A 27819-nucleotide genomic window follows, 5' to 3' on the forward strand; every position below is an offset into this window, starting at 1 on the left:
AACTGAAACATTCACTTATCGAAACACATTGAGAAACGGGAAAGGGAACAGGAATAGCATACGTTATTATGGCATTGCAACGCATGACAGGTTCAACTAGTAGATTATAAATTTGAAATAATATTCAAGTAGTGGTGACGTAGAGCCAATTTTATGAGGAACTATGTATGTATGTATGTATTAGGAGGACCGAAAAGTAATTAAAAAAATATTCCCAAATTCCCTATCTGTGCATAGACCTGATCCTGATCCTGAACTATAGACCTTGGATAACCAATCTTTAACGATAATTCCTCGATGGTTTGACGAGGAACTGATTCCATCATTGACGTCAGGATATCATCATCTGATTTTTGAGTTGTACTTTTCGTGCAATATCCTTGATGTCACTATTCCCATTTTTACTAGCCTCTTCTTATTAAATTGTTTATAACTCTGATGACACTTGTTTAGTTTCAGAAGTATCGGTGATTTTTTTCACTGCTTCGTTTGCCTTCATTACCTGGTCTAACATAAACGGCATAAAATGACGCAAGTGCCCTTCCTTTATTATTGGTCTCGATATCTTTCTACAGGTAGAACAGAAACTGTGGGCCTTGACTGATATGTCCAAAATAAAATTGAAAAATAGAGTCACATGTACTTTTAAAAAAAATAACAAACAAATTGATAACTTTAGTATGGTTGCATATTTTGTTTTTATAGAAGTTTCTAGCTTAATGATAAAAAAAAATTCGTGATTAGTTCAAAATTATGAAAATGGTTTTGTTTGGTTTTGATTCTAAAGTTCACAGATAATATTCGGAATCATCGAAAACTTCATTAAGATAAAGTCGTAAAAAATGACAATTTAAAGAATGCATTTCCTATGGTTGAATTTGAATTGTTAAGTCGTTACCTTATTTTGAAATGAACTGTTCTAACTGCACTTGTTCTAAGTGTTAGTTAGAACCTTTTTAAAGTAAGGTAACGAAGTGTTTGATTTATAAAATATTAAATTTAATTTGAAAAGAGTTGAATTTGATTTGTAAAATGTTGAATTTGGAGGGTTACATTATTATTTGGGCAATAATTATTGCCCAAATTATTATTTCTATTCAACATACATTTTTAAACACTTCCTACGTAAATTCCAATTACGTTTAATTAGTCAATGAATTTATATTATTGCTGTTTTATGAATAAACAATAAATAATATATTGAAGTAAAATAACATGTCAGGAACCCATTTTATTCGAAGAGCCAAAAAGTCAAAATAAGTATTTTTTTTACTTTTTCGAATTTAAACATGAAAATAATGATAATTTTCTGGGAGTATAATGCTATCAACCGAGGGGTCATAGGTTCAATTCCTGGTCTGGTATTACTAGCCAAACCAAGGAAATATCGTTTCCAGGTCGATCGTTTCATATCAGACATTGCCAATTTATGTAATTTCATTGTTGAAAATTGGCAACCTATCCTCATTTTTCACCATTATTTGAATATAATTTTAAATTAATAATGTGTAATAAATTTATATAAAGTACATATGTACAGATGAGGTCATGGGGCAAAACCAGTAATAGCACTATGGTAAATAAATTTTTTTATTTATTAAAAAAAAGGTCAATATGAGCGTGGCGCACTTTGTATAGGAGTTTTGGTCAAAACGGTTGTTTGTTTTTCTTTTAATTTTTGTTGATCAGTCAAAATTATAATAGATCCAATTTAACGGAAATAGGTTACTATTGAGCGTTTATTTTTTTTTAATAGTAAAAAAAAATTGAAAACGTTTTTCGTAATTTCCATATGTCGAGATAAATCGATTGGTTGAAGCACTGGTTATTTAAAATCGATGATTTTTTTTATTTAACGTTCTTTTGATACGACGCAAGTTTTTCGTAAGGTTCAACTTTGAAAATCCTTAATTTCAATTTTTAACTCCGGCCTTTAGTACACATTATTCAAATGTATAAATATATTTTAAACAAATCATAAATAAATATAATACTTGCAACAGCAAAGTCAGACTGGCTGAATTCACGAGAGAGGGAGAGAACACCAATATATGCATGTACATACATACATATAGCAACTATCACAATATTTAAATAATATAAATTAACAAACACTGACAGGAGATAGCTGATCTGCATTTACTAACAGTACTGATCTTGTATATAGACTGACTAAATCGAATAAAATTCATATATAAATCAGTTCTTCATATAAATTTATAACATATATTATGTAAAATTTATAAAATCGTATATGTTATAAATCTAATATATAATTTCGAAAGAGACTTTGAATATTGTATGCATGTAACCTTCGTTCGTTGGTTCGTAGGCACCGATTCGATTTTTTTCGATTTAAAGGATTTGAAGTCCCTGGGGGCGAAGGCTTCGGGGGCGTAGGCGCCGGATTCTGGTATACGTACAATTTCGAAAGAGACTGTATATATGTTTGTTTGTTCGTTACAGTCAATTTAATAAAAAAAAAATGAGAATTCAAATAAAATAAAACGTTTCAAATAAATTCAATAAAACATTTACTATTAGATTAGTAATATTTAAGCGGTTTATATTACAAATACCGAGTGGTAAAACCACTATTTTTTAATATAAATCAGTTATGAACGAAACTATAAATGGTTCCAATGATGTATTAAACAGTTGTACCGAAAATGCTTACAATTACAACTATTTTAACGGCTTGTTTACCATTTGTGGGGCCATTGATCTAAAATTTCACCCAGAACCCACACATTGATCAGGACATTAAATTAAGTCTTTGAGATTAATTGAGCATAGCAGTTCTTAATTGAATTTAATTATGTTGTTGATCTTAATTGAAACAATTGTGATGATACCACTTGGGAATAAAAAAATCGGTATTATCCATAACAGCAACTTTTCTAATATGTCTTTTTAGACTCGTCTATTAAATACAGTGTAAAGATGCTATAATTATAAAGTTGACGCCAATCTTACAAATATTACCCATCGCAAGTACATGTATAATATAAACTGCTTAAATGTTTTGGCAATTTGATGAGTTTGTAGGTGAAAGCGTGTATCATTCAAGATCGCAGTTTTTCCGGCCACGCCTCATTGCTTTTCCGAGCAACATTTCCCGTATCACATCAAACGCTCTAAAAGCTTATCAATATACACACGTATATGTATATAAAAACAACACGAAAACCAAACACGAACAACAAACTTTAAAAGCTTCGCCAGAATAAATACGAATGCGATAAACAGAAACCTGCTTTATCGGCCGGCACACCCAACTTCAAAGTCACTCAAACGTCTGAAAAATTTCGTTCGTTTTGCATAATTCGCACCTAAATGATTAACATAATGTTTAAAAGCAGCATTATTAAAGTACGTTATTTTAATTTTTCGTTGTTAATTAATTCATTTCGAATAAATGCTTTCAGTTTGAACGGCCTTGACTTTTTACTAACCTCTCCTTATTAAGGCAAGGTCGTCGACGTAACGAATTTTATTGAATAATATATTTTTTTTGTATTATTTCAGCCATAGCGTGCGTATCTTCGAGAGATTTGCAAATTTCGCCTTTGAAAGTATTCTAGAAAACCAAACAGTGTGTGTTTCGTCGAATAAATTACACCTTTCCGCTTGTATGAATTAGGCTTATCGCACTTCGCCATCTGGCTATATATCGTGTTTAGGTTTTTCTTGGATATTGATGGCTCAGAAAAACCGAGAAAACTGCGTGGGAAACGAGATTCGGATCGATCAATTAATGACGTTCAATGTTTCGTTACATTAGCCATTTGATTCATACTACGAAAGTATTTCATAATCGATTATTAACGACTTTCTTTTCAAGTACATTCTTTTATTTGTTGTTTAAACAAATATTAACATTTAAAATTGAAATTAAGCAGAGTAAAGCTAATAAAAAGCAACAAAACACTGACTCCGCTGGGACTCGAACCCAGAATACTCTAACCCACAGATAGACGCGCTACCAATTACGCCACAGAATCAGCAAAAATTCTTGATCTTTTCTTCGTATTTAAATTAATTATTTTAAAATAAAAAAAATTACAATTTTTGCATATAAACTGCAATACTATAATCAAACAATCATAATAATTAAAATTCCAAAATATAACGAAAGCTTAACAGTATAATATATCGAAAACGAAAACAGCTTTTATATAGATGTATAATAGATATTACATATATATTATAGCTTTCATATACAGATAGAGATCATATTTATCGTATCAATTGTGGTGATTATTAATCCGATTAGATAAACATGTCCATTTATTTATCGGAGATAACAAACGTATTTGATATTGGTAAATTTGAGTTTTTCGAATCATACAATAGATGTCAGCCATTAATTTATTTATTTTCTTGATTAAATTATCAAAATACTATTTATTAATTAATAGTAAAATGAATTCTGCATTTTTCTTTTACATTTAATTTTTTTTATTAATTGTACATTTAATTTTCAGTTAAATTTCAATTAGTTTATTTCAATCTTGTTCATTATGAATTTTAATAACAATATTTAGAGACATCTATGTACTTTTTAAAAATAATTTATTACTTTGAAACATTTTATAAAGTTCTGATAGGGTAATATAATTATGAAAATAATTACAATAATTCTACAATGTAAATCAGTGGTTCTTAACCGGTGCACCGCGAGTTTGCTGCAAGTGCGTCATGAAAAAAATGGTATAAACAGAAAAATCCATGAAATAGTAAAAACCGAAAAAATCCTTCGCGAAATTATGAAAGCCGATGAAAGATCTAATGTGATTTTGATTAAGCCGAATTGATCGCACGTGTCTTAAGTTCACCTTCTAATTTAAAGGATTATATCTATGCACTATTTTTAGATAGAGAATCTCTCGTTTCGAAATCATTACCAGCAGCACTAAAACCTGTACTAAACCACGTTGTAAATATAATAAATTTCATCAAATCGAGACTTTTAAAAACATGCATTTTTAAAAAACTGCATTTATTGGGAAGTTAAGTACAAATGTTTGCTTTTTTTGACACTGAAGTCAGGTGGTTATCTAGAGGTAAAGTTTTTTGCCGATTCAAAGAACTTAAGAGTCAATTATTTATTAATGCTTTTTCCGAAATGAAGGTATAGATGATTTTGTAAAATGTCTTCAGAATGATGATTGGTGTGCTAAAATGGCATATTTAGCAGATGCTCTTAATTACATTTAACGTTATATTTTAAATAACGGTAACACAAGCATTCAAGGGAAAATAAAATGACATCCACTCGTTACTACGATTGATACATGGAGTTGCGGGTTTTCATTCCCAGTAGAAGAATAATTGGTCTTCTTGTCGACGGATCGTACTTTAAAAATTCAATTTTCCGAAATGGCAATGGAGAAATTTTGGATTTCTGTCCAAGAGGAATATCCAGTGGTGTAGTGCTAAATAAAAAAGAACCAGGTCGGTGTTTCATTTTTTTTTTGACCGTTTGATTCTGATACACCGCCTGATCAAAAGTGCACCGTGACTTCGAAAAGGTTAAGAACCACATATGTAAATAATTATTATTATTAGATTAGAAATACAATGCATTTTAAATGCTCAAATGACAATTTTGAATACAATTATTTTTTTTAAACGGAAACTGAAATGTTTACTCATACAGGAAGTTCTTAGAGAGCGTCAAAAACCTTGACGGTTAAGGTCAGTGAATAATTAGATGATTTAGTCATTGTTTTAACATTTCGCTTAAAAAACGTATATTTTAATTCCAATCGTTTGAGATAATTCATATGACTGTACCTGGCCAAGGAAAACATTTATAATTTAAAGAAAAGAATTTTCAAATACATTTTTAATACTATTTATTTAAACTAACGAATGCATTTGAAACATTTGTAGGTATTATATTTTGTAATATGATTTAATGTATAAATCATGAAAAAAATCAATTTAAGTAAGCTTTAGATATTCCATGATAGCATTTAATAATATTGTATATTTTCTTTCAAATTATTTAGTTGCTGAATAAATTAAATTTATCGGTATAAATTTCACATCTATCGTAGCAAAGTTTATCATCTTTATTCCGCTGAAAACACAATTAAAATATGACAGTGTGAATTATCGTCAACACCAAAATAAATAAGGTCATTTCATGAAGGGGAAAGAAAAATTAAATTATAAGTATATATAAATACATATATATTTAAACAAATAATTTATATATATTCAACAGTATATGTCTGTAGTGTTACATCGCTTTTTAGTTAGTTAGTTTGTGAGGACTAGTTATCTCGATATTGAATATATACGAGTACGGTTAGATAGTTGAGATCGTTGACAATATTTGGAAACGTGGTCTCATACCATAACTAAATTCAAAACTGTGGATATCTTTGGAAGGAAGATCTGGTATTTGGGTTGATGGTGTTGCCCACTGGCCTACTTCTGTGCTCTTCGATGGCCCTCCAGTTTGCATACCAGAATGGCCACTTGTCTCTGGGCCATTTGCTGATCCTGTCCACTAATTCCCTATCTCCTAGTGCGTCTACTGGTAATCTGACAGTGGTTGTTGGAACTGAAGTGACTGGTTGACCGGCTTCTCCGAATCTGTTGACCAAAGAGTTGGTGTCGTTGGTCTCTTCTGGGTCAAACCGAGCTGCCAGCTCTGGGTAACCGATGGGTCTCCTTCCAGCATAGAAAGGTCTCTGAGATAGTGTCAATGTGCAGATTGTCGCCAAAACGGCGAATGCCAACATGAATTTCATGTCTATCTGTGGAACAAGATAAATATGTTAAATAATTACAACAATTTTCAATAATGTGCTATTCCTTATTTAATAAAAGCGATGCCTTCTTAATTCCAATTGACTTTTGCAACGTTGGTAAACTTTGTTAAGGCCGTACTTTTACATCCACTTATCCATTATCAAACGGTATATAAATATGTAAATTATAAATAATAATATTCCGTTAGTTACAGACATTACTAACAAACTAACCAGTAGATTCTATGACAGGATCACTAATAACCATACTAACACACTTGTGAAGAGTCTCATTGATTACAACAAAATGTCTATACCCTTCAGGTATAACACACAGATTACCTAAACACAATCTGCTTTAGGTCATCGACTTTAGATAGTCTTTAATTAATATTATGTATTAGATGTATTATGACTCATAATTTATGAGCATTGTAAAAAGGTTTTTGAGCTCTAGTTCCTATTATGCTGTACTGTATTAACATTAGAATAATATAATACTATGATTAATAACAAATTTAAAATTAAATTGTAAAATAGGAAATGATCAGTAGATCAGTAGCTATTAAAATAGATATAACATGTATTGTGAACATAATTTCGTAATAATAAAAAGCATTTAAAAATCAAAATCAAAACTGGATATGTAAAGACATCATATACAATGTGTAGTTTTGAAATTAAAACAAATAGTTCCTTAAATTGTATACATTTGTATGTACATATGTTGAAAAAAAACAACTTATACATAGTACATACTAGATACCGATTAAAGTACCCGCCCCTGAACTGCTCAGTAATAGATAAAAACTTAAAACATCAACGTATTTTTCTTCTTATCTATACTTTTGCCTTCTTGGAAAGAACAATCATATAAAAATAAGGCAATATATCAGAGATAAACCTCTGAGTATTGACTAGACTATACTAATGACTAGAGATCCGCACTTTAAGCGTCTATTTTTTCAATTTTAGCATTTTTATGTTTCTTTTGAGCGAATAGAATGTTCAGTTTTAGCATTTATTTATTATAGACATAGTTTCCAAAGTAACGATCAATTTGAATACTTTTATGAAATACATACAATTTAAATACCTATTAACGAAACTATGTAGATAATATTAAGATCTGTGATCATTCTGAGTACAAATCAGTCAAATATTTACATTATCACAAAAATTCATATATGCTACTACTTACGGACATGGATAAAGAAATAATATAAAATAACAATTACTTGGAAATTAAACATTTAAGAACAAATTAACAGAGTTATATTTACATATTGTGAATGTTAAAATGCTAAAAATATTAAAATGCCCCTTTCCAAGCACAAAATCTAGGGTTTGGTGCAAGCGCTCGACAATCACCAGACAGACTGAACGACAGATAAACTGGATGGCAGTATTCGATAAGTTCTTAATAAGGCAAGATTCGATAAGTTAAGCCTTATTAAACTCGCCAGAAAGATCCAACCCAATTTTAATATTTGCATCTGTGCACATTGAAAGGTTACTCGTCATCTGATGTGCAATCTATCATTAGAGAAGACGAGAATTGTGTTTAAAGCTGCCATCCATTTTATCTGTCGTTCAGTCTGTCTGGTGATTGTCGAGCGCTTGAACCGCACCGCAAAATCTAGTCTCTTTTTTGGAGAGGAACAGCGATAACACTTTTTATTTTCACACATACATATATGTATGTATGTAAGTATCTACGTATATAGTTTATAAGAAATATATTTGTAATTTTATGATTTTAAAATAAACATGGAACACTAATAATTGCCCTATATTCCTATAATATCCAAATTTTATAACGAACCCATTGATTGTATGTAAATACGTTCTTGGCTCTTTTTCCCATTATGCTGTACATTGACATTAGAATAATATAATAACTAATAAAACAAAATAAAATTATAAAATAGAAAATGATCAGTAGATTAGTAGCTATTAAAATAGATATAAGATGTATTGTGAACATAATTTGGTAATAATAAAAAGTATTTAAAAATGAAAAAAATAACAAACCCATTGCTACGTATGTATGCAGTTCAATGCAAAGTCTCTTGAAAAACAGATTTCAATTTAAGGACTAATTTTTTTTAATTAAATGCAATTTAAAGAATACTATCAATTGAATTGCTATTTCTAAATATTTTTTAATTTTTATGTAGAAGCTCCTGAGTTGAACACCTTTTAAGGTAAATTTGTTCCACTCCACAATCAAGCTGTCAATACAGTTAGAAATTACAAAGGGGTTAATTGTACGTTAAAATTTATGCTCTTCATCCTAGAGAGCACCCTCTTCACAATTTCATATGAAAATTCAACGTCACTTCAATTATGTCGACGAGCAAGAAAATTTGTTTTGCTCCAACCAAAACGCCCCCTCGACCTAGTTATGGAGATCGAACGTGACAAATTAAACATTTATTTGATTCTGCGACTATCTATGATGCAATTATAATATATTAAATTCCCCGTAAAAGATTATATATCTTCAATTTACGACCTGTGTCACATGGCTTGCGTAAAAAATGGAAAATATTCATTGAAACTTTCTTTGCGTCTCATATTTAGACGCGCAGTTCATTCTATATTCATCATAATATGACGTAAAAAAATAAGCGGTTTGGCAAATACATTATTCATGAACTTGCGATTGAAAGGATGTTAAAAAAATGCACAAAATAAAATAAAACAAGAGGTTGGACTCGTTTTAAAATGCTTAACCTTTAACGAATCGACGACAAACATACACATATGTATACATATGTTGCGAAAACAATATCATTTTTTATTCATACAGCAAATCCGAGTATTAAATTTAATCCGATTGTAAAATAAAACTCGAAATTCATCCTTTTAAAATTCAAAATAAATAAAACCAAATTTAAATTTAATTTAATAATACTAAAAGTTCATCGCAAGCATGTTATTCGATGTTAAAAATGTACACTATAGTTCAATAATAATGATAACCTTTAACACACTTTGACTTTGAATTGTAGATATAATTAAAATTTAACAAACAATAACATACAATATCAAAATTTAAATGATATTTATAAAACGTAGAATATTTTGTAATATTTGTTTGACCCAATATTGTCATAATAGATATATAATAATATTAGGAGAACCATTGTGTGTCTACAATGATAAATAGTATGCGTTTTCCCAAACAAAACCCACCAAAATTTTGAATTTAAATGTTATTTATAAAACGTAGAAGATTTTGTAATATTTTTTGACCCAATATTGTCATAATAGATATAATAGTATTAGGAGAATCCTCGTGTGCCTACAATGATAAACAGTATGCGTTTTTCCAAAACAAAACCCACCAAAATTAGCTTTATCAGAGAAGAAGAAGAGTATAATTTATATATAATACAAACATATGGTTGTATATTAACCAAAAATAGTATGTTGTATATAGACTTATAGAATATTCCAAACATTTACTTTGTTGTTTTCGGCAAATGTGATTTTATTTAATTTTTAATGCTAATTGTTTAAATTAAAGGTGTTTGAAAAGTTTGATTGTAAATGTATTTAAAAAATAAAAATAAGAATAAAAATAAAAATAAATAAATAAAATATGACTCACTGTTATTCGAGCGACCGTTTTGATACAAAATCGCTGACAAGTGTTCGGATCGAGGTCGATATTCGCACTGTTTGGATCGGTCGACTCGTTCGTTTTTATAAAGAGATTCGCAACGCCATTAACGGGTAAAAACAGCACAAAAAAGTTTCGCCCCCCAGTTCTATACTAAACCATACAAAACTCGGTAGAAACTTTACAGCCTTAGTGCAAAAATGCAGAGCTGTGATTGGTCAACTGTTGTCCTGCGCTTACACATATACGTTTCGCGAATTGGCACGTTTTTCCTTTCCAGTTAATGGATTCGAATGTGTATGTGTTTTGTTTATGTACTTTATTTTTAATTTTAAATTGTCTTGCAGCATTTAGGTCAATTTTTGACCGCAAACTTGTTCCATAAGCGGAACACCTTTTAAAAGGATTTTACACCTATATAAATGGATTATCCGGTTTATAAAACAAAACCGGAATTTTCTTTGGATGTTAAATTTAGCGGCACGTTCCAAATTCAATATTAAATCCCGAGTAATAAGGAAAAGTTTAAAAAAAATCCGTCATTAATACAATGTATGCACATGCAAAATAATAAATGCAAATGTGTACATCGCTTTGGTTTTCCTGTTTGTAATATAAAATTAAATTGTTTATTTTTTGTTGTAATTGTGCATTGTCTAAACGAGCGCATTAAAAGATGAATGATTTGAAACAAATTTATTTAATTCAATCATATATGTAAATACATTTGTTCAACACAAATTATTTTTAATAATTTAAATCATATTGAATCACAGTTATTGATGAAAGTTAATTAAACACTAATTACATTTATATTCACTACGAAAAAATATTGATTATTAACTCTATTAAATACACAACTCTAATTTCATATAATATATTCTATATAAATGTCATATATTCAATATGTGATGATAAAAAAACCAAAATTTCAACAATCAGCATCGATATGATTTTGGTTTTTTTTTACAATAATTTCTACTATTTATGCTGTATTATATATTTAGTATTTTAATTAATTTTATTCACATTTAAAATACGTAAAAGATCACGAAATATTTTTTTAGATTAAAAGTATTTACAATTTTAATAAGAAGCATTTGGCTTTCCCTATGTTATGCATAAAAAATACCAACTACATATACCTATATTACTGTTTAATTAATTTATGATTTTTAATTCTGGTCTTTCTTAATCTAAAACATTTTAATACATTTAATTGGAATGAGTCACATTAAAAAAAAAATTACATACTTACATTGAAAGTTCTACAATAGATGTTTTTCCATGTGAATAAATAATCAATCATCAATGATTAATTGTGTATATACGTATATGTATATTACATACATATATATACAGCATCCATAAAATACCTCGGTCTTTAAGATGAAGATTTGCCGGGAACATTTTAAATATCAAATATTTACAATAATTTTCTTGATTACATTCATTGAACGCTACACATTTCTTATCAATTTTTTTTTATTCTAATATTATACATATCAATTTATTGGTTTTTAAATTTTATATTAATTTTTCTACGAATATAAAGATGTCAATCACATTTATGTATTATAATATTACACATATGTATATCATTATATACTTCATATATATTAAACATACATCAAATCATAAACTCCGTTATATAATTATAATTAAATTAAAAATCTTATGCAGACTTTATCGAATTAATCATTCATTGAATTGTAACGGATATACATAATGGCAAACAATAGCAATAGAAAATAATAATTGTTAAAAAAATCCATTCATGAATCATAAAATTACAACTGCATCATTGATTACGTAAACACGATTAACTATTTATACGCTAACTCATTCAGCTCGTTCGAATCATTCAAATTATTATTAATGTAATTACCTGGAATTTTTTTTTGAAAATTTAGATTAAAACACATTTGGAACATGTTGATTAAAAATAAATTTATATACTTTACTTAATAGATATTATGTATATTAAAATTATTATTTATAAATTAAATACAATACATTCAATACTAAATTCATGCGAGAATTATCTTACATAAAATAGTATGTGCATTTTAGTACACTGAGAACATGCTGAACTGTATTTTAATGAAACTTATCAATAATAATATATATTATATTATGTACAAATACATATATAAAAATACACCACATTATAAATAGTTTAATGTATTTAATTTAAAATGATGTATTTCAGCTTTAAATGAATAATATTTTCAGATAGATATGTTTAATAAATAGCATGCTATTACATATATTATGTAACCAAATATACATACTATAAAATAGAACCACAGATAAAATTATCTAGGTCTAAATTTTTGATTTTCCCAATAATATACTTACATAAATTCTACATTAAAAATTGCAGTCATTATAATTACAGCGAAAATAAATAAACTTCAATAATAATTTCATTTTTAAATATAGAAAAAAACATAATTATCGGCAACAAATTCTCAGAAATCAAACTTGTATTGTAAAACTTTATCTGCCAATTTTAAGCACAACTAGATTGAAAGTACATTTAGGTATATAAAAAAGATCGCCTATATACATACATATATGAGTACATAAATTTAGAGGTGTACTGTACATATTGTTAAACTTATTAAAAAACACAGAACTTTTTCAAATATTTTCGAATAGGGGAGGGGGGGGGGGGCTATATTTAAGGTAGAGAATACTATTAAATCGTATGTTTACCAAATTTGGCCGTTAGAAACTATAGATTTGCATAAAAAACACAAATCCGTATTTATATATGTAATATATGTAATACATATACATATTGACGTTCTCAGGCGGATGAAAGTTGAAAAGAATCTTCATCCAATAACTCCAAGTCAATCGTTTGCAATTTAAGTAAGAGTGCCATGATATAATATATCAAATATGGTGGTTCTAAATAAAAAGCTTAAGATTTGCATGACGCATAAACAAACACACTCATATTTGTATATGTAGTGAATAAGAAAATTGCCCGGCGTCGCTCATACGCTCGAAAGTTGAAAAAATTGCCATCCAATGGCTCTGAGGCGTTCCAAAAACCGTCTACAGTACAAGTTAGAGAACCGTGAGAATGTTTATATACCAAGTTAGGTGGCTCTAAATTGAAAACTGTAGATTTGTGAAACTAATAAACAAAAATTCAGCTTCATATACATATAACATATTTTAAGTGAGAATTTTTCAAGTCGAGTTATTTCTTTAAATGAAATTATTTAAAATAAAAAAGCTATTTTTTATAGACTGAAGGTAATCTAAAATAAAACTTTTGCAATTTCACATAGCAAAAAGAGAAAAATGTGAGCAAACCAATACAATAACCACAGCTCAGGGATCATCACTGGTTAGATGTAAGGGCTTTCTCCAAGTAATCAAAATCTAATTATCTGAACTTCAAAGCTATCTCAAAATAGTGTTATTGGTCGTCACACCGGCCGTAGTCAAATAACAAGCATCTTTATTGTTAGACAAATTGGAACCCAGGCTCATGTTCTTGACTACATAGGAGCTGTTGTTCTGCTTGCTGTTGACTCCATCAAAAGTGGTCACGACTACAGTGTCGGCTGTGGTCAGCATCCTCGGTGACCTGTAACTGCCTATGTGGGTGTCTTGGGTGTGTCGACGACATGTGGAGTTGAAGCTGGTCTCCAGAGCTTGGGACCTGGACCTCCTGGACATCCTCTGTCCGACTGGTCTTTTGCAGCAGAGATAACGGTTGAAGTGTTGCCTGAAAACACCACTGACGCAGTACAGAGCTATGGGATTCACGCACGAGTTCAAAAAACTGGAAGAAATCAAAGTCAACAAGTTATCAATTGTTAAGGTGGCCATTTACGAACAGATTTGTGGAGCAAAGGTCACTTACATATGTAAAGAGGGTTTTAAGATCACAAATGGTAACAAATGGTACCCAAGATTCATGGTAAAGGTAGCCATTCAGATATCTACCTGCAGATACATATGTACGTCTCTGGCTATGAAATGTGTCGATATGTCTTACGAAAGACAATTTCGTCACTGAGAATCTTTTATTGAATTAAAAAATGATCGAATATGAATAAAATCGAAAAGATCATTAAATGAATCATAAATCATAAATTAAATGAAATAAAATCGAAAAGATCATGAAAGACAGCGATAAATACAACAAAGATCATCCTAACAGTTGTACTTTGTTACAAGTTTGCTAGTTGCTGAAATACAACTACGACACACAAATAATGCTTCGTGAATGCCTACCTTTAATGGAAGGGTTTGAAGTTTGTTTTTGTGATAATAAATCATAAAAGGGGTCTTTCCAAATGCAAACAGACTATAAATCAATTTAATATATGTATTTTTCATATGTCAATGCAACCCTACCTCTAATGATTATCGCCTCTAAATGCGTCCTCTGCATAACCTTGACGCTTATCAATTACATTTAAACACGCTTTAAATTCGAAATTTTCTACAACTATGTCAAGTGCGTATTTGATTGGGTAAGACCAGGAAAATTATGATAGATTTATAATAGATAAATCCAAGAGTAAATGATAAGACCTTTTCTTATATATTTTCTAAGAATTTTATCAAAATCATTCAATAGATTCTTCGAACGTACTAACGAACATATTACTGACATACATAAGGAAATTATGTACTATTTTGGGAAATTTAGGAAGATAAATACTTCAGCATTGGAAATATGTTAAATAGTACCCCTATGCTGATAAGTTAATGTGTTTATGAAAAAAAAACTCACCCGAGGCAAAATCCGATGATTCTCAAAGCGTGCCACCATTCATCGTAATCTTCCATAGCGGTCGGATGAAAGTGAAACCACAGCATGAATACGTGGTATGGCAGAAAGCATACTATAAACACTGAAAAAAATAATATATAATATATTTTCTCACAATTTTTTGATTTTTAATAAGTTTCATAAATAAAAAAAATATTCATACAACATGAAATTTTGTACATATTGTTATGTACCTCGCTTATCAATGACAGGAGTGCCGGACTTTGCCCAAACCAGTGTTATATATTCCACTTATCAATGTAGTCGACTAACCAGTAGGGATAAGACACGCCATTGATTTGTGACACACCTAATTTAATAAGTAGCACCATTGGTTTTTGGCACACCTTAAACGCTGACTAACCAAAATTGTACGACACGTGTCTTCAATACTTCATTGTTTTGAAGAAAAGTATATAAACTCATTACTGTTAGAATTAAAGTTAGTCATAACCATCGACACTCCGAGAGTAGCAGTCAACACACCAGCAGCAGAAAAAAGTTAAATAGTGAAGCAAAGTTAAAGTGAAACAGTTCTACGTATCTCATTTAAATGTTTCGTTCCATAATTAAATCTGTTTTTTTTTTCGAATATATCTATGAATAAGATAAATGTATCGTTTTAATAATAAAAATGAAATCTTGGTTAGTTAACCAAGTAGATTTAAAAAAATAAAAATCTTTTATTTAATCTTTCATTAGAACGTGACAATATGCATATAAAATTTTAAAAACTTCCTCATGCACCGTATAATGAATTGAATTTATGAGACTGAAACTCACTCCTCTGCGAGTGAGTTTTCTCACTCCTCTGCATGATAGATTCATTAGACTTAACATTCTACCCCCCCCACTTGAGAATAACCCAATCAAAATTAAGTTTAACTTCTGTAAAAAGCAAGACTATCCCATACAAAACGGGGCGTTTGGTCACCCCGTTTTAATACATTTTCAATCCACGCATCAAAAGGCAAATGTCCAGTCATCAAGATGCGAAATGGAATGAAAAAAAATCGATTCAATCCCGTAGGATTAAACAAAATAACCCGCTTCCCGCCTTTTTCAATCGCGAATCGATGAAACGTGACATACGTGTATTTTATTTAATTTCCACGTTTGGGTAAAACTCATTCTATACCCTCATCAGTGCTAATGCGTTTTCTCTGATAAGAGTATTTACATGCTCTCTATTATGTGTGTGTGTGTGTTGTGTTCAAATAAGGTTTTATTTGAACACGAAGAAAAGGTTGAAATAATTAACAGAACGTGATAAACTAGTGGTTCGGGCGAAAGGGTTAGGCTAGGTTAGGTTTGGTTTGTACAGACTTGTGTATTGTGCGGGGAAAGCTCAAATTTGCTAGTTTAATTAAAGCTCGCATGAGTGATGATCCTTTTTAGTTAGCATTGTCGAAATATGTAAAATTAAAGGCGTTTGAGGTTTAACCCTCAATGTGTTGAATCTGATTTGATAATAATAATATATTTAGTTTCTTATTGAAAAAATGATAATAATACTGAGCAACAACTATTAGCGAAGTAAAAACATATATGAGAAATATTGAGAACCGAAAATGCAAATCGTATACGATATAGCGTGAATAAAATAAAATTAATAGGCATTTAAACAATTAAAATAATCAAGAACTGTCATCATCTCAAGAATTTTCGAATTTTTCGACATGTTTATGACAATAAAATCTCTGTCGGGGGGCAAACCTCGCAATATGGAAAAGTTTTAAAGCGATTAAAAGATTTTAGGAAGGCGTGTATTTGGTGAAACTAATAAAAACCTTGTGAAAATCAAGTTTTTTACATTTTGACATTGATTTCCCATGAATCACGTAAAAAAAGTATATTTCTGACTTTTAAAATACGCTTTTACAATCATACTTACAAGTGTTTTAAAAATAATTCAAATTAAAATGGTGCTGACTGCTTTGAGCACGATTGAGAATTTGTATTTAGATATATTGTACAATGTTTTTACACTAATTTTATTATCAGCTGTTATTTGTTGTAGATCACGGTTATTGATGAAATAATCACAATAAATTTGGTTGAATTGTTTGCCCATATTAGGCATCTAATATTCAAAATAGTTATAAGTATTCACTAAAAATTTTAAATCATTTGTTAATTCGTTTCGAGAAACCACCCGTTAAAGGCCAGCGGCTGAATGACTAATGGGTTCATAAAAAATTAACTTATTGCAGACACATTGAAAAAATCATATCTGCGAATTTGAACTCGTCACGTGCACATGATTATACACCGAGGTTTTAAAATAAGTTTAGTTAGAAACAAACCTTCAAATACTTATACATATATACATATGTGTAGGTATTGCAACGACAAATAATACTTCCCCGAGAACTACTATTTTACATAAATAATTGAGATCGGAATGGCTGCGGGTTAAGCCTCTTTGGACCTCTTCAAAAGTACACCGACCGCGCCGAAAGGGTTAATTGAGGCAGCTAATCCCCGTTTCGGGTCCGAGCAACATCAGTTCGCCACCGGCAATCGGAAAACACTACAATTTCCCACGGGACATCGTGGAAAATTTCAGTAAAACTTGAGAGCAGGTGCCACGGCAACAAACAAGTTGCCAGAGACCCCTAAAACCTTCGATTAATTCGAAATTTATTATCGAAGGGCGAGAGAAATTTTGCAAAATATATCATGTACCGCCAGAGGGCTATTAAATTTGACAAATTTTGCGTGATGCGAATTTCCCATCGTTCGTATTCGAGTGAAATTTACCACTGTGAAAGATGAGCAAATTGGAAATTCACTACTCGCAATACTGGTTTTTGTTGTTCGTATCGAAATGTACATACATCCATACATATTATATGTTTGTATATCCTCTTGACACACTTTTACCGGTGAAATGTTCATATGATGCATAAGGCTGTGCAAAATTTAACACGTTGAAAATTTTCACAAACGTACAATAGAAATGGAATATGGTTTCAAGTTGATAAAGTGAAATTCGAATCGAAATTCCGAACAATTAATATGTGAAATCAATTTTCCCTTAAACAATGACAGACTGGTGACAGCAACATCATCTATTCAGCGATGACGATATTACAATATGTATTATTACAAACTACACGTTACATGTCGTACATACATATGTATGTGGCAAAAAATCATCTTTCCTGTTGTCACAAATCTTCTTTATTTATTGTACATACAATTTATAAAAAAATATGCACAAATCTAAAATCCATAGATGTCTCAATGGATTAATTCTGTAATTCATTAATTAATTAATTGTTATTTCGTGTTCTTCGGCTTCTGGAAATACAGTGATTTATGTAATAATAAAATGCTGCATTGTTTGTAATTAATTGTCCAGGAAGACGCATAAGGGTCTTCATGTCAAGCCTTCCTCGTATATATCTATGTAAATAAAATAAAATAATCAAATTGGCGAAACTCAAGACGCTGAATAACTTGAGATTAGCAAGAGAGATAGGAAAAGAGATGCCAATTTTACAGGAACTGTTTCAATGAAAATCATAAAAATCGGCAAACTCTGATAAGAAACGATCGACCTGGAGTCACAAACCAAGGTCTGGCCAGCAGCGGGACTCTAGTGGGACTCGAACCCGTGACCATTCTACTTGAAAGTATAATATGCTAACCACTAGTCTACGCGGTTTGTTAAATTATCTCAAGGGAAATTGACTTTATATAAATATTTATTTATTTATTTACATAGATATATGCCAGGAACCACAGGTTGCAATATGGGAACTGGATATGGAAAATTTCATACATATCGGTGTAGATATCGCTAGTGTTAACTGTGCCATAGAGACATCTATGGATTTAGATTTTGTAAATAATTTTTACAAATTATACACACAATAAGATTTGTGACAGCAGGAAAGATGATTTTTTGCCAATTTTGAGGAACCGTTTCAACAATGATCAGATAAAATTGGCAAACTCTGATAAGAAACGATCGATTTGGAGTCACAAATACCCCCAAATCTAACCAGCAGTAAGGCGGATCGAACTCACCGATCACCTGGTGCTAAACATACAAGCCATACTGCTGGCTAAAATGCTACAAAAATTTCTCCAAAGATGTCACTGTAGATGTCTGTACGAATACGCATTGTATAAAATGCTGACGTACATATATTGATTGTATTGTATAAGTGCACTCGTTGCTTTGTAGCGATCTGTAAAGGCAAGTATTCCTGTTCTTTGAAATAAAATAAAATAAAATAAATAATGACAACCTGGTGACAAGTGCACTTATACAGACACACTATTAGATAGAAATATAGATACACTATTATATATGTATGTATCAACCAGAAGGTTAGCATGTAATGATTTCAATTTTGTGGTCACGGGTTATATCCCTGGTGTGTGCTGCTGATTAGACCCTACATATGTGACTACAAAGTGGATCGTTTCTTATCAGAGTTTGCCAATTAATCTGATCACATTTAAACGGTTCCAACAAATTGACATCCATGTCCTATCTCTCTCGCGAAAATTCGAGTTATTCAGCATCTTAATTTTCGCTGATTTGTATAAATGCTGCAAATTTGTCCATAAGTGTCTCTGTGGATATTAATCGCTGTTTATATTTGCCTTGTATTATATTTACAATACTTTTGTACAATGTTTGACCATAGATGTCGTGTGTAATTTAAACAAATAATTAATGATTATTAATCTGTAAATACGAGTGTGCATGATTGTTAGAAAAAAATAATAATAATAGAATATATGTGTATATTCAAATATAAAGACAATGCATTACTGCTTTTAGCCAATTTAAATGAATTTTATTGTGATTATGTTAGTGCAGTAAATTTAAGATATAGTTTATAATTAAATGACATTTGTAAATTTTACCAAATTATAAGATTAATAATTCGTTTCACAAAAGACTTGACTATACCAACGAAATTCCGTTGTCTGCCCGATTTCTATTTTGAAATATTACTCATTCTTGCACTTTTGAAAAAATTTCACCATTCTATTGTACTTACATATACATATATGTATATGTATTGCGTATGCAGGACCGGCTTTAGCGCGGATTCAAGAAGGCTTCGGCTAAGGACACCATTAGGGCGCCAGCTTTGATAAGTTTCTCCTAATATGTATGTATATCACCAAAAAAATATTTATCCCCAAAAACACTCCAGGGGTTTAGTTTTGGTCTTGTGGAAAAATATCTAAAAAAGAAAACACGTGCCGCGTACCACTCTGTGTGTTTACCTTAAAGATGCATCACAGGGTTTCTAATTAAAAAAATGATTTTTTTCAAATTAGGAACTTTTATGGACTAGGCAAGATTAGACGAGCCGATGATGTTATTTATTTATTTATTTTTATTTTATTTATTGAAAAATCAAAAAACAACATGATGTAGATATGTATAAAAAACAAATAGTAAATATATAATATATGTAACATCCAAGTCCAATAACAGATTTTTACAAAGATTATAAAAAAAATGAAAAAGATAAATATAAGGAAAACAAATGAAAAAGAAAAGAATAAAGGCTATAACATGACATGTTATCAATTAAAAGAAATATTTTAATAGAACTGGACATGATTTCACTACAATGAATGCCAGAAATGAATTTAACAACAAATATGGATTTTGTGATGATTTTCGTAAACATGTGTCTCAAATTTAAAACACATTTTGTAGTAATATGTATATGTATGTATGTATATTCTTTAACATACAATGAATTCATTCATCTGCGTCGTATGCCTCTATTGTATCTAAACTCGTGTTTAATGGTTGTAATAAACTTTTAACTATTCAACTTTATTATTATTACTGACATCACTATATCATAATTAAAAATATCGACGGTAAAATGTTTTATTTCGTAAACATTTCATATGTGATAAGTAGACTTCGGATACTCATCAGGACAGAATTATTTTCCTATTCCTAACTTCGCAGAAAAACGTTTTAATACTTTTTTGCTTATCTGTCATTTGTTAAGTGTATTATTTATTTATCTTTCTTCAGGGTCTTCTCATTTGCGCTCTTCACTGTATGTATGTTCGGTGGATGGAACTACTCCACCGATCGCCTTAAGTATACATTAAATTGATTACTTTATTATTATAATAATAATTATTATCATTATATAATTATATTAATGTATGTATATATTATTTATATGGACGATGGAGATTGCACTATTCTCCCTATCGTCTGGAATAAAAAAGTTATTACTATTATTATTATTTGGGATATTCCTAATCGGTATCCCATTTATGGTAAAAATACATTGAAAAGAAAGTATAATAAAGAGTTTAAAAAGTCGCCACCTTTCTCACAGGGAAAATTGTATTTTTAAATTTTATATTTTATTTTAAGCCAGCTAAGCCCGGCATGCGCTGCAATGCCATAATAACGCATGCAATTCCCGTTCCTGTTTCTGTTCCCATTGCGTTCCCGTCCCCATATTTCGGAAAAACGCAGGCGGCAAATACATTTGAAATTATTCAACTTTTTGTTTATTTTACCCTAACAACGAAGGTGTCGACGCAAAAACATTTGAAATTATTGCGTTGCAATGCCACTCATTCCCTTTTTCCCCATTTTCGTTCCCGTTTCTGGGTGATTTTTTTTACAGAAACCATCGCGGACATACACACAATAATTCTTGTAAGTTTCATCGCAATCGATTAAATTATGTATATAGGAACACATACGTGACAGACAATAGACAAACATTGATTTTTATATATACATATGTATATATGTAGATAGATTATAATAAGTTTTATTATATTTTGTCATATTTCGCCACTGAAAATCAAATTGGCCTAAAGGCGTCACATACCCTCAGTCCAGCCCTGTTTGTATGTATGTATTTATTATTATTATTATTATTATTTATTATTATTAGACTTATTTATTATTATTTATTTATTATTATAATTATTATTATTTATTATTATTTTTATTATTTATTATCAGTAATATTTATATATTTACTTATGTATTTATTTATTTATTTTTTGTTTACAATTTTTCAATACTTTTTTTATTATCTATATATTATTTATGTGGGCGTTGGGGATTGCACTATTCTCCTCATCGTCTGGAATAAAAGCTATTATATATAATTATTATTATTATTATTATTATTATATATCGTCATCAAAGATTGGCGTTCGATAGATGTTATTCGCACAAAAAATAGTTCACAGTTGTCAATTTCTTAGAAAATCTAGTACTTTTTTTGCTCTCTTGCTTTGAACACTAATGGAGCGGTCTACTATTATTTGAAAAGCGCCTATCCAACATCATCATTTTCAGCTATCTTTCCTTGCTCTCGTCCTGAGAATGGCTTCAAAATAATATGGTTCCATTTTTTATATTCTGAATCAGTCAATAATTCTCATATATTTATCTTTTTCGTTAAGTCCGGTATTTATACAGGTCAGGCGAAGGTCACAACTTCGCGACCATAAATACTTGCGCTACCGTATACAAGTCTGTAATTTGGTTATTTATCCGTCGATTTCATTAATTTATTTAAAATATTTAGATAACAAAATCCATCGGAATATCAACGGGCACAACATTGTCATATCAAAATTACCTATTACGAATGCGAGCACCATTCGTGCAACGTGTCTTCGAGCCCGTGCTTGAGATGCACTCTGAGTACCGTGCAGTGCGCCTGGGAGTTCCCTGGCACTCGCTTGCAGCCTCCTTGCCATCAGTATGTAGAAGAATGCAATCACTGACAGTGGTAGCAGGTAATATATGAGAGCTTTAGCAGCCACGTTACACCTGTGAACAAAATAGAAATATATTTTTAGACATCCAATAAAAGTTTCCGTTTCACTACCTGTAATCAAGGTAATTTTATTTGGGAATCTACCAGTGAAGAGCTTTTGAGATTCGCCCCACGTTTGGTAAGCTTAATTCACTCCATTAACAGTTTCCCATTTGCCATTACTTCGATACTAAAACGCACATAAAATGTATACATGAGTGAGCCTCAAAGGAATTCGCCATTTTTGCAAATGAGATGATGAACATTAAACGAGACTTATTTCGAATGCAAATAACATTTCATTTGAATATACATAATTAAGAGCAACAAGAGAGCTACATATGTACATAGTTTAAAATTCAATTGGAGTGGTATAAGAAACTTTGTAACGAGCAAACAACACAGGCAGCTGATAAATATGCTAGAACCGAATATTTCTATAGTAAAATATATGTACATATGTATGTATGTACTCAAATTTTGAGGTCAATAACTCAACGGTGACGACTATATTGTTTTACAGTATCATATCCGATGTCTTCTTCTAATTGCTAACATCCCACTCGAGACAGTGGAATCTCGTGAGAGATAAAATCGATAGGTATATACTGTGACTGGTATGAAACGAGCAAGGTAAAATCTAATACCTCTGAAATTGCTTCGGAATAAAACAGGTGTGTTTGCAGAGATTCGATCCAATCACGCGAAACGCTTTGGAAAATTTCTCCTTTGGCAAAGGCTTTTCGTACAACAAATTGAGATATTCGAAAATAGTTGGCGAGCGCTGCCTACAAAAACCACAATGAATATTCACATTTTCACGAAAGATTTTCTCATTTGCGAATTTCGTGATTCGATAAAATGTAAATTGTATAATTCGCAAATGAATATTTATCTATCGTACTATGTATACAAACATACATAAAACTACATTATTGCGTTGTATACGGTATTATTTTCTCAGACTATTGGTGATTTATTTACGAGCAATTTTCCGCGTTAATAAATTTTCCACTGCTAATGATATTCCGCATATTGTACATATGTATGGTATGTAGGTACATACGATATGCATATCTTATGAAATACCATATGAATAATTTGTGTTATTATTGCCCGTTTTAGTTCTGAGAATTTTCATGAATTTTTTCTCATCTAATCTTTGAATCAGAACACGTTGACTTTTTACGACACTGAAACGATTTGAAAATTCTCATATAGGAGAAAAGTGTTTTAATTTATATTGTCCATACATAAGCATCTGTGGAATGTCTTTTAATATGAAAGATCAGACGAATGAAAGGCCCAGTTTTCCATTTACTAGTTTTGAATGCTGTCTGTGCTAAAAACACAACTACAAAGAATGATGGCAAATCAATCAAATCTTGTATACTTTATGTAATATGCAAAGTATGATGAAAATACTAGTAATTGAATCACAACTTGTAGGCTTCATTTATTATGAAAAGTTCGGTAAAATGTAGTAATAAGTTGTAATAAATGCTCCACGGACAAAAAATATACAAGTTATAGTCAATTTATTTTCTAAGCTACTCCAATTCAATTTGTTACTCCAATTCAAACGCATTTGCATGTCAAAAAAAATGTAGTTGACTGTTTTGACAAATTCACCCGACTCATAATATTAATAGCAAGCCACAGTTCGGATACCTGTTCATTTCAAAGTCGTAATTCATTATACATATGTACATCTGTATATATGTATGTAGGTATAATAAACAATTACTAGACTAAGTTGTCGATGTTGCCTTTTCCTTGTTATAAAGTATGCTAATTTAGCCTTGGGAAGATTAAATCTATGATGTCATCTAGCTACTCCTACCATGACCTATAACTGCTAATCTGTCATCTGGGTTGCCTAATTTTGTTAAATTCGCTAGCTAACCCATCTCCCATCTTACATATAATATTCCGAGTGATTTGTAGTTACATAGAATAGAGATCATTATTCATTTTCAGAATCGTTTGCTGCAAATCGTCTTTCACTGCTACATACATACATAGATGAAGGCCTATCCCGCATGCTTCCATTAATTTATGTTCTGAGTAACACTCATACACATACATAAATATTTTTTTTCTTGCTTCATCCACGTATTTCACTTATAGCCTGCCGCACGTATTTTTATACTCTCTTTAATTAATAGTATTACGGTATGCGTCAACTATAGTCTCCCATTTTATTGTCAATGCAGTAATAAATTCCAATTTAATAATTTTATAAAAATCATGAAAATAAATGACATAATAAATACAATCATTGAAATGCGTGTATTTTCATGTGTTATTGCGAAAATCCGCCTGTTTCCTCGGGCTCATACTTTCTGGTTTTTACTCTAATTTTTTTATAAATTGATTTTTTGTGTATGAAATTCATACACATACACAATGAATTTACTTACTTTTTATTTGTCTATTTTATTACCAATAATTCAATAAATTGGGTACAATAAGGTGATTTTTTTAAATTCCCTTAATTTTTTATATTTTTTAAAATTGCTAATATTTTTATTACTAACAATTTTATATGAGTTGGAGTCGGAGTTGGAGTCGGCGTTGGAGTCGCGGTTGGAGTAGGAGTCGAATCATAAGATAAAGACGAAGTCGGTAAATTGTGAACCCTGGTAAATTCATAAGTTCACGAAAAAAGGGGGAATTTTTCCTCTAAGAAAAATCAAAAATGTTGTGACCACACAATTTTTTCCACAACCCTGAGCATATCAAGCTGAAAATTTATATTTATATTAGTTATGTACTAACCTAGAGTTGATACGGTTTTGGTCAGAATTGGTAAACCGGAAGAAGTATTTTTTTTTTAGACAATATTTCATTATTTTATTTCAACCTTTTAAATTTCCCTAGGGTAGCGCTCAATTTGTATCGAAAATGCTCTCATAGCCGGTATGTGTATGTTTGTTTTATTATCGATTTATGTTTTTTTATCCTTCTTATATTCTTCAAATACATAGACATAGTCGTGGGTTTGTCACATCATTTTTTTTTGTTACTTTAAATATATTTTTTATTGAATTATTTAATATGCCATGACCCATGCGATGATAGTTCATCGTTCTTTTCACTAGTATGATTTAAGAAGCATACGCAAATTGTGTTATTATATCACACTTTAATTGTACATATTTAATTGTACTTTAATATGTACATATGTATTTTTGATTATCGAATTTTGTTTGTTATCCTTCTTATATTCCTCAAATACACAGAAAAAGGTTATGGGCTGGTCACATCCGATTTTAACTTTATCTATGTATGTAGTAACAATAGATGAAGTTATGTGATCATGCGAAAATTCGAACTCGAGATTTTAACTGATTCGAACTCAGAATCGATCACTGAGAAAAAAATATGTTTGTGTGTGCATCTGTGTATTTTGGGGATTTTTTGAACACCGTTAGTATTATCGAACTGAAACTTAGTATCGGTTACTAAAATTCTTATCAATACAACGTACATTTTTTTCATTTAACTTAGATGATTTGCATCAGCTCACTACCTATGTATATATCGATGCGGTACAAACGATCGAAAAGCGCCAGACAGACTGAACCACAGATTAACGACACGTGTACCTTATGCGTGCGCACTGCTCGCACTTCCCGCACGTCCCGACATATCTACCCTGTATACGTTCTGTGCTTCTGATACTTTAGTTCCGAATTTTTCCTTATAAAATTATTAAAAACTCGCCAGAAAGATCCAACTCAATTTTAATAATTACCATTTTAATAATTGCATCTGTGCACATCGAAAGGTTACTCGTCATCTGATGTGCAATTTTTCATTCGTGAAGTCGAGAATTGCGTTTGAAGCAGCCATCCAGTTAATCTGTGTTTCAATCTTTCTGGCGCTTTTCGATCGTTTGCACCAAACCCACATATATATGTACATACTAACCGTTTTTCATATGTATGCATGGTAAACGAACATTTTAATTTTTTTAATATTCAGTGCGGTGACGGTGACCCATATAGAGGTAAAGTCGGCATCCTTTATTAGTACTTTAGAGATATTCGAAAACAGTTCCGATGGATAAAATGGGAAAAAAATAAGAAAACATTTTTTAATTTTTAAAATCTTGGTTGGATTATGGGTAATTATCAAAGTTGGAGTCGTGCTTTTTATAGCGACTCCACAGCTATGTGCATATACAATAGCAAATAAACATATAAAGCCAGCAGTTTGGCTTAGTGGTAGCGTATATATGTACATATTTAGCACCACTGAGGTCAAAGATTCGTGTCCTCGCCACTGCTGGAATCAATGGTCGACTTGGGTATCACTTTTGATCCTCAATTCACCTTTCACAACCACATCAAGATAATCGCTGACGTTTCCTTTCGTCGACTTGGATTTGTCTTGAGATATGCTAGATTATTCTCCAACCCCTTGTCTTCTCGCTTGCTTTTCAACTCGCTTGTTAGAAGTAAGCTAGAGTATAATGCAATTGTGTGGAATCCGCATGAAGCAAACTACTCTCTTATTATAGAAAAAGTGCAAAAAGCATTTCTTCGTTTTCTTTATAAGAAAGAGTATGGGTACTACCCATATCTCTATCCTACTCCTTTCCTTTTGGGCATGCTTGCGTATAATTCCCTTGAACTTCGGAGAAACTTCTCGTTAATTCGTTTCGTTCTCCAGCTATTGCGTGGTAATACGTCATGCCCGTTGTTGCTGGAATAGTTGGGACTTAATGTCCCTAATAATTATGTGCGTGGTAGACATCATCATTTAATGGTTGTACCTGCTGCTCGCACAGTTCTTTTTCGAATG

At 30.7% G+C, this 27819-nt stretch overlaps 2 protein-coding genes across 2 annotated transcripts in view; both read right to left on the bottom strand.

Annotated features, from left to right (window-relative positions):
• Positions 1–6180: 6180 nt before the first annotated feature.
• LOC143914791 (uncharacterized) lies at positions 6181–10465 on the bottom strand. The gene is made up of 2 exons (XM_077435137.1): positions 10387–10465; positions 6181–6773 (listed from the first exon to the last, which is right to left on the bottom strand). Exon 2 carries the CDS (start codon positions 6765–6767, stop codon positions 6378–6380), a length of 390 nt encoding a protein of 129 aa, XP_077291263.1. The 5' UTR covers positions 6768–6773; positions 10387–10465; the 3' UTR covers positions 6181–6377.
• Positions 10466–13821: 3356 nt separating this feature from the next.
• The window catches only part of LOC143914141 (neuropeptide CCHamide-2 receptor-like), a 73723-nt gene continuing 59725 nt past the window's right edge, over positions 13822–27819 (bottom strand). Inside the window, exons 4-6 of the mRNA XM_077434231.1 lie at positions 22828–23021; positions 15167–15287; positions 13822–14206 (exon numbers count right to left, since the gene is read on the bottom strand). Of these exons, the coding sequence (XP_077290357.1) occupies positions 13822–14206; positions 15167–15287; positions 22828–23021 (700 nt within the window). The remainder of the gene's footprint in view (positions 14207–15166; positions 15288–22827; positions 23022–27819) is intronic.

Source organism: Arctopsyche grandis, chromosome 7 (assembly GCF_051622035.1).
Source record: "Arctopsyche grandis isolate Sample6627 chromosome 7, ASM5162203v2, whole genome shotgun sequence".
Taxonomy (NCBI): Eukaryota; Metazoa; Arthropoda; class Insecta; order Trichoptera; family Hydropsychidae; genus Arctopsyche; species Arctopsyche grandis.

Excerpts from the sequence above, each read along its gene's own strand:
- LOC143914791 (XM_077435137.1), bottom strand. The coding sequence starts at position 6,767 with ATGAAATTCATGTTGGCATTCGCCGTTTTGGCGACAATCTGCACATTG.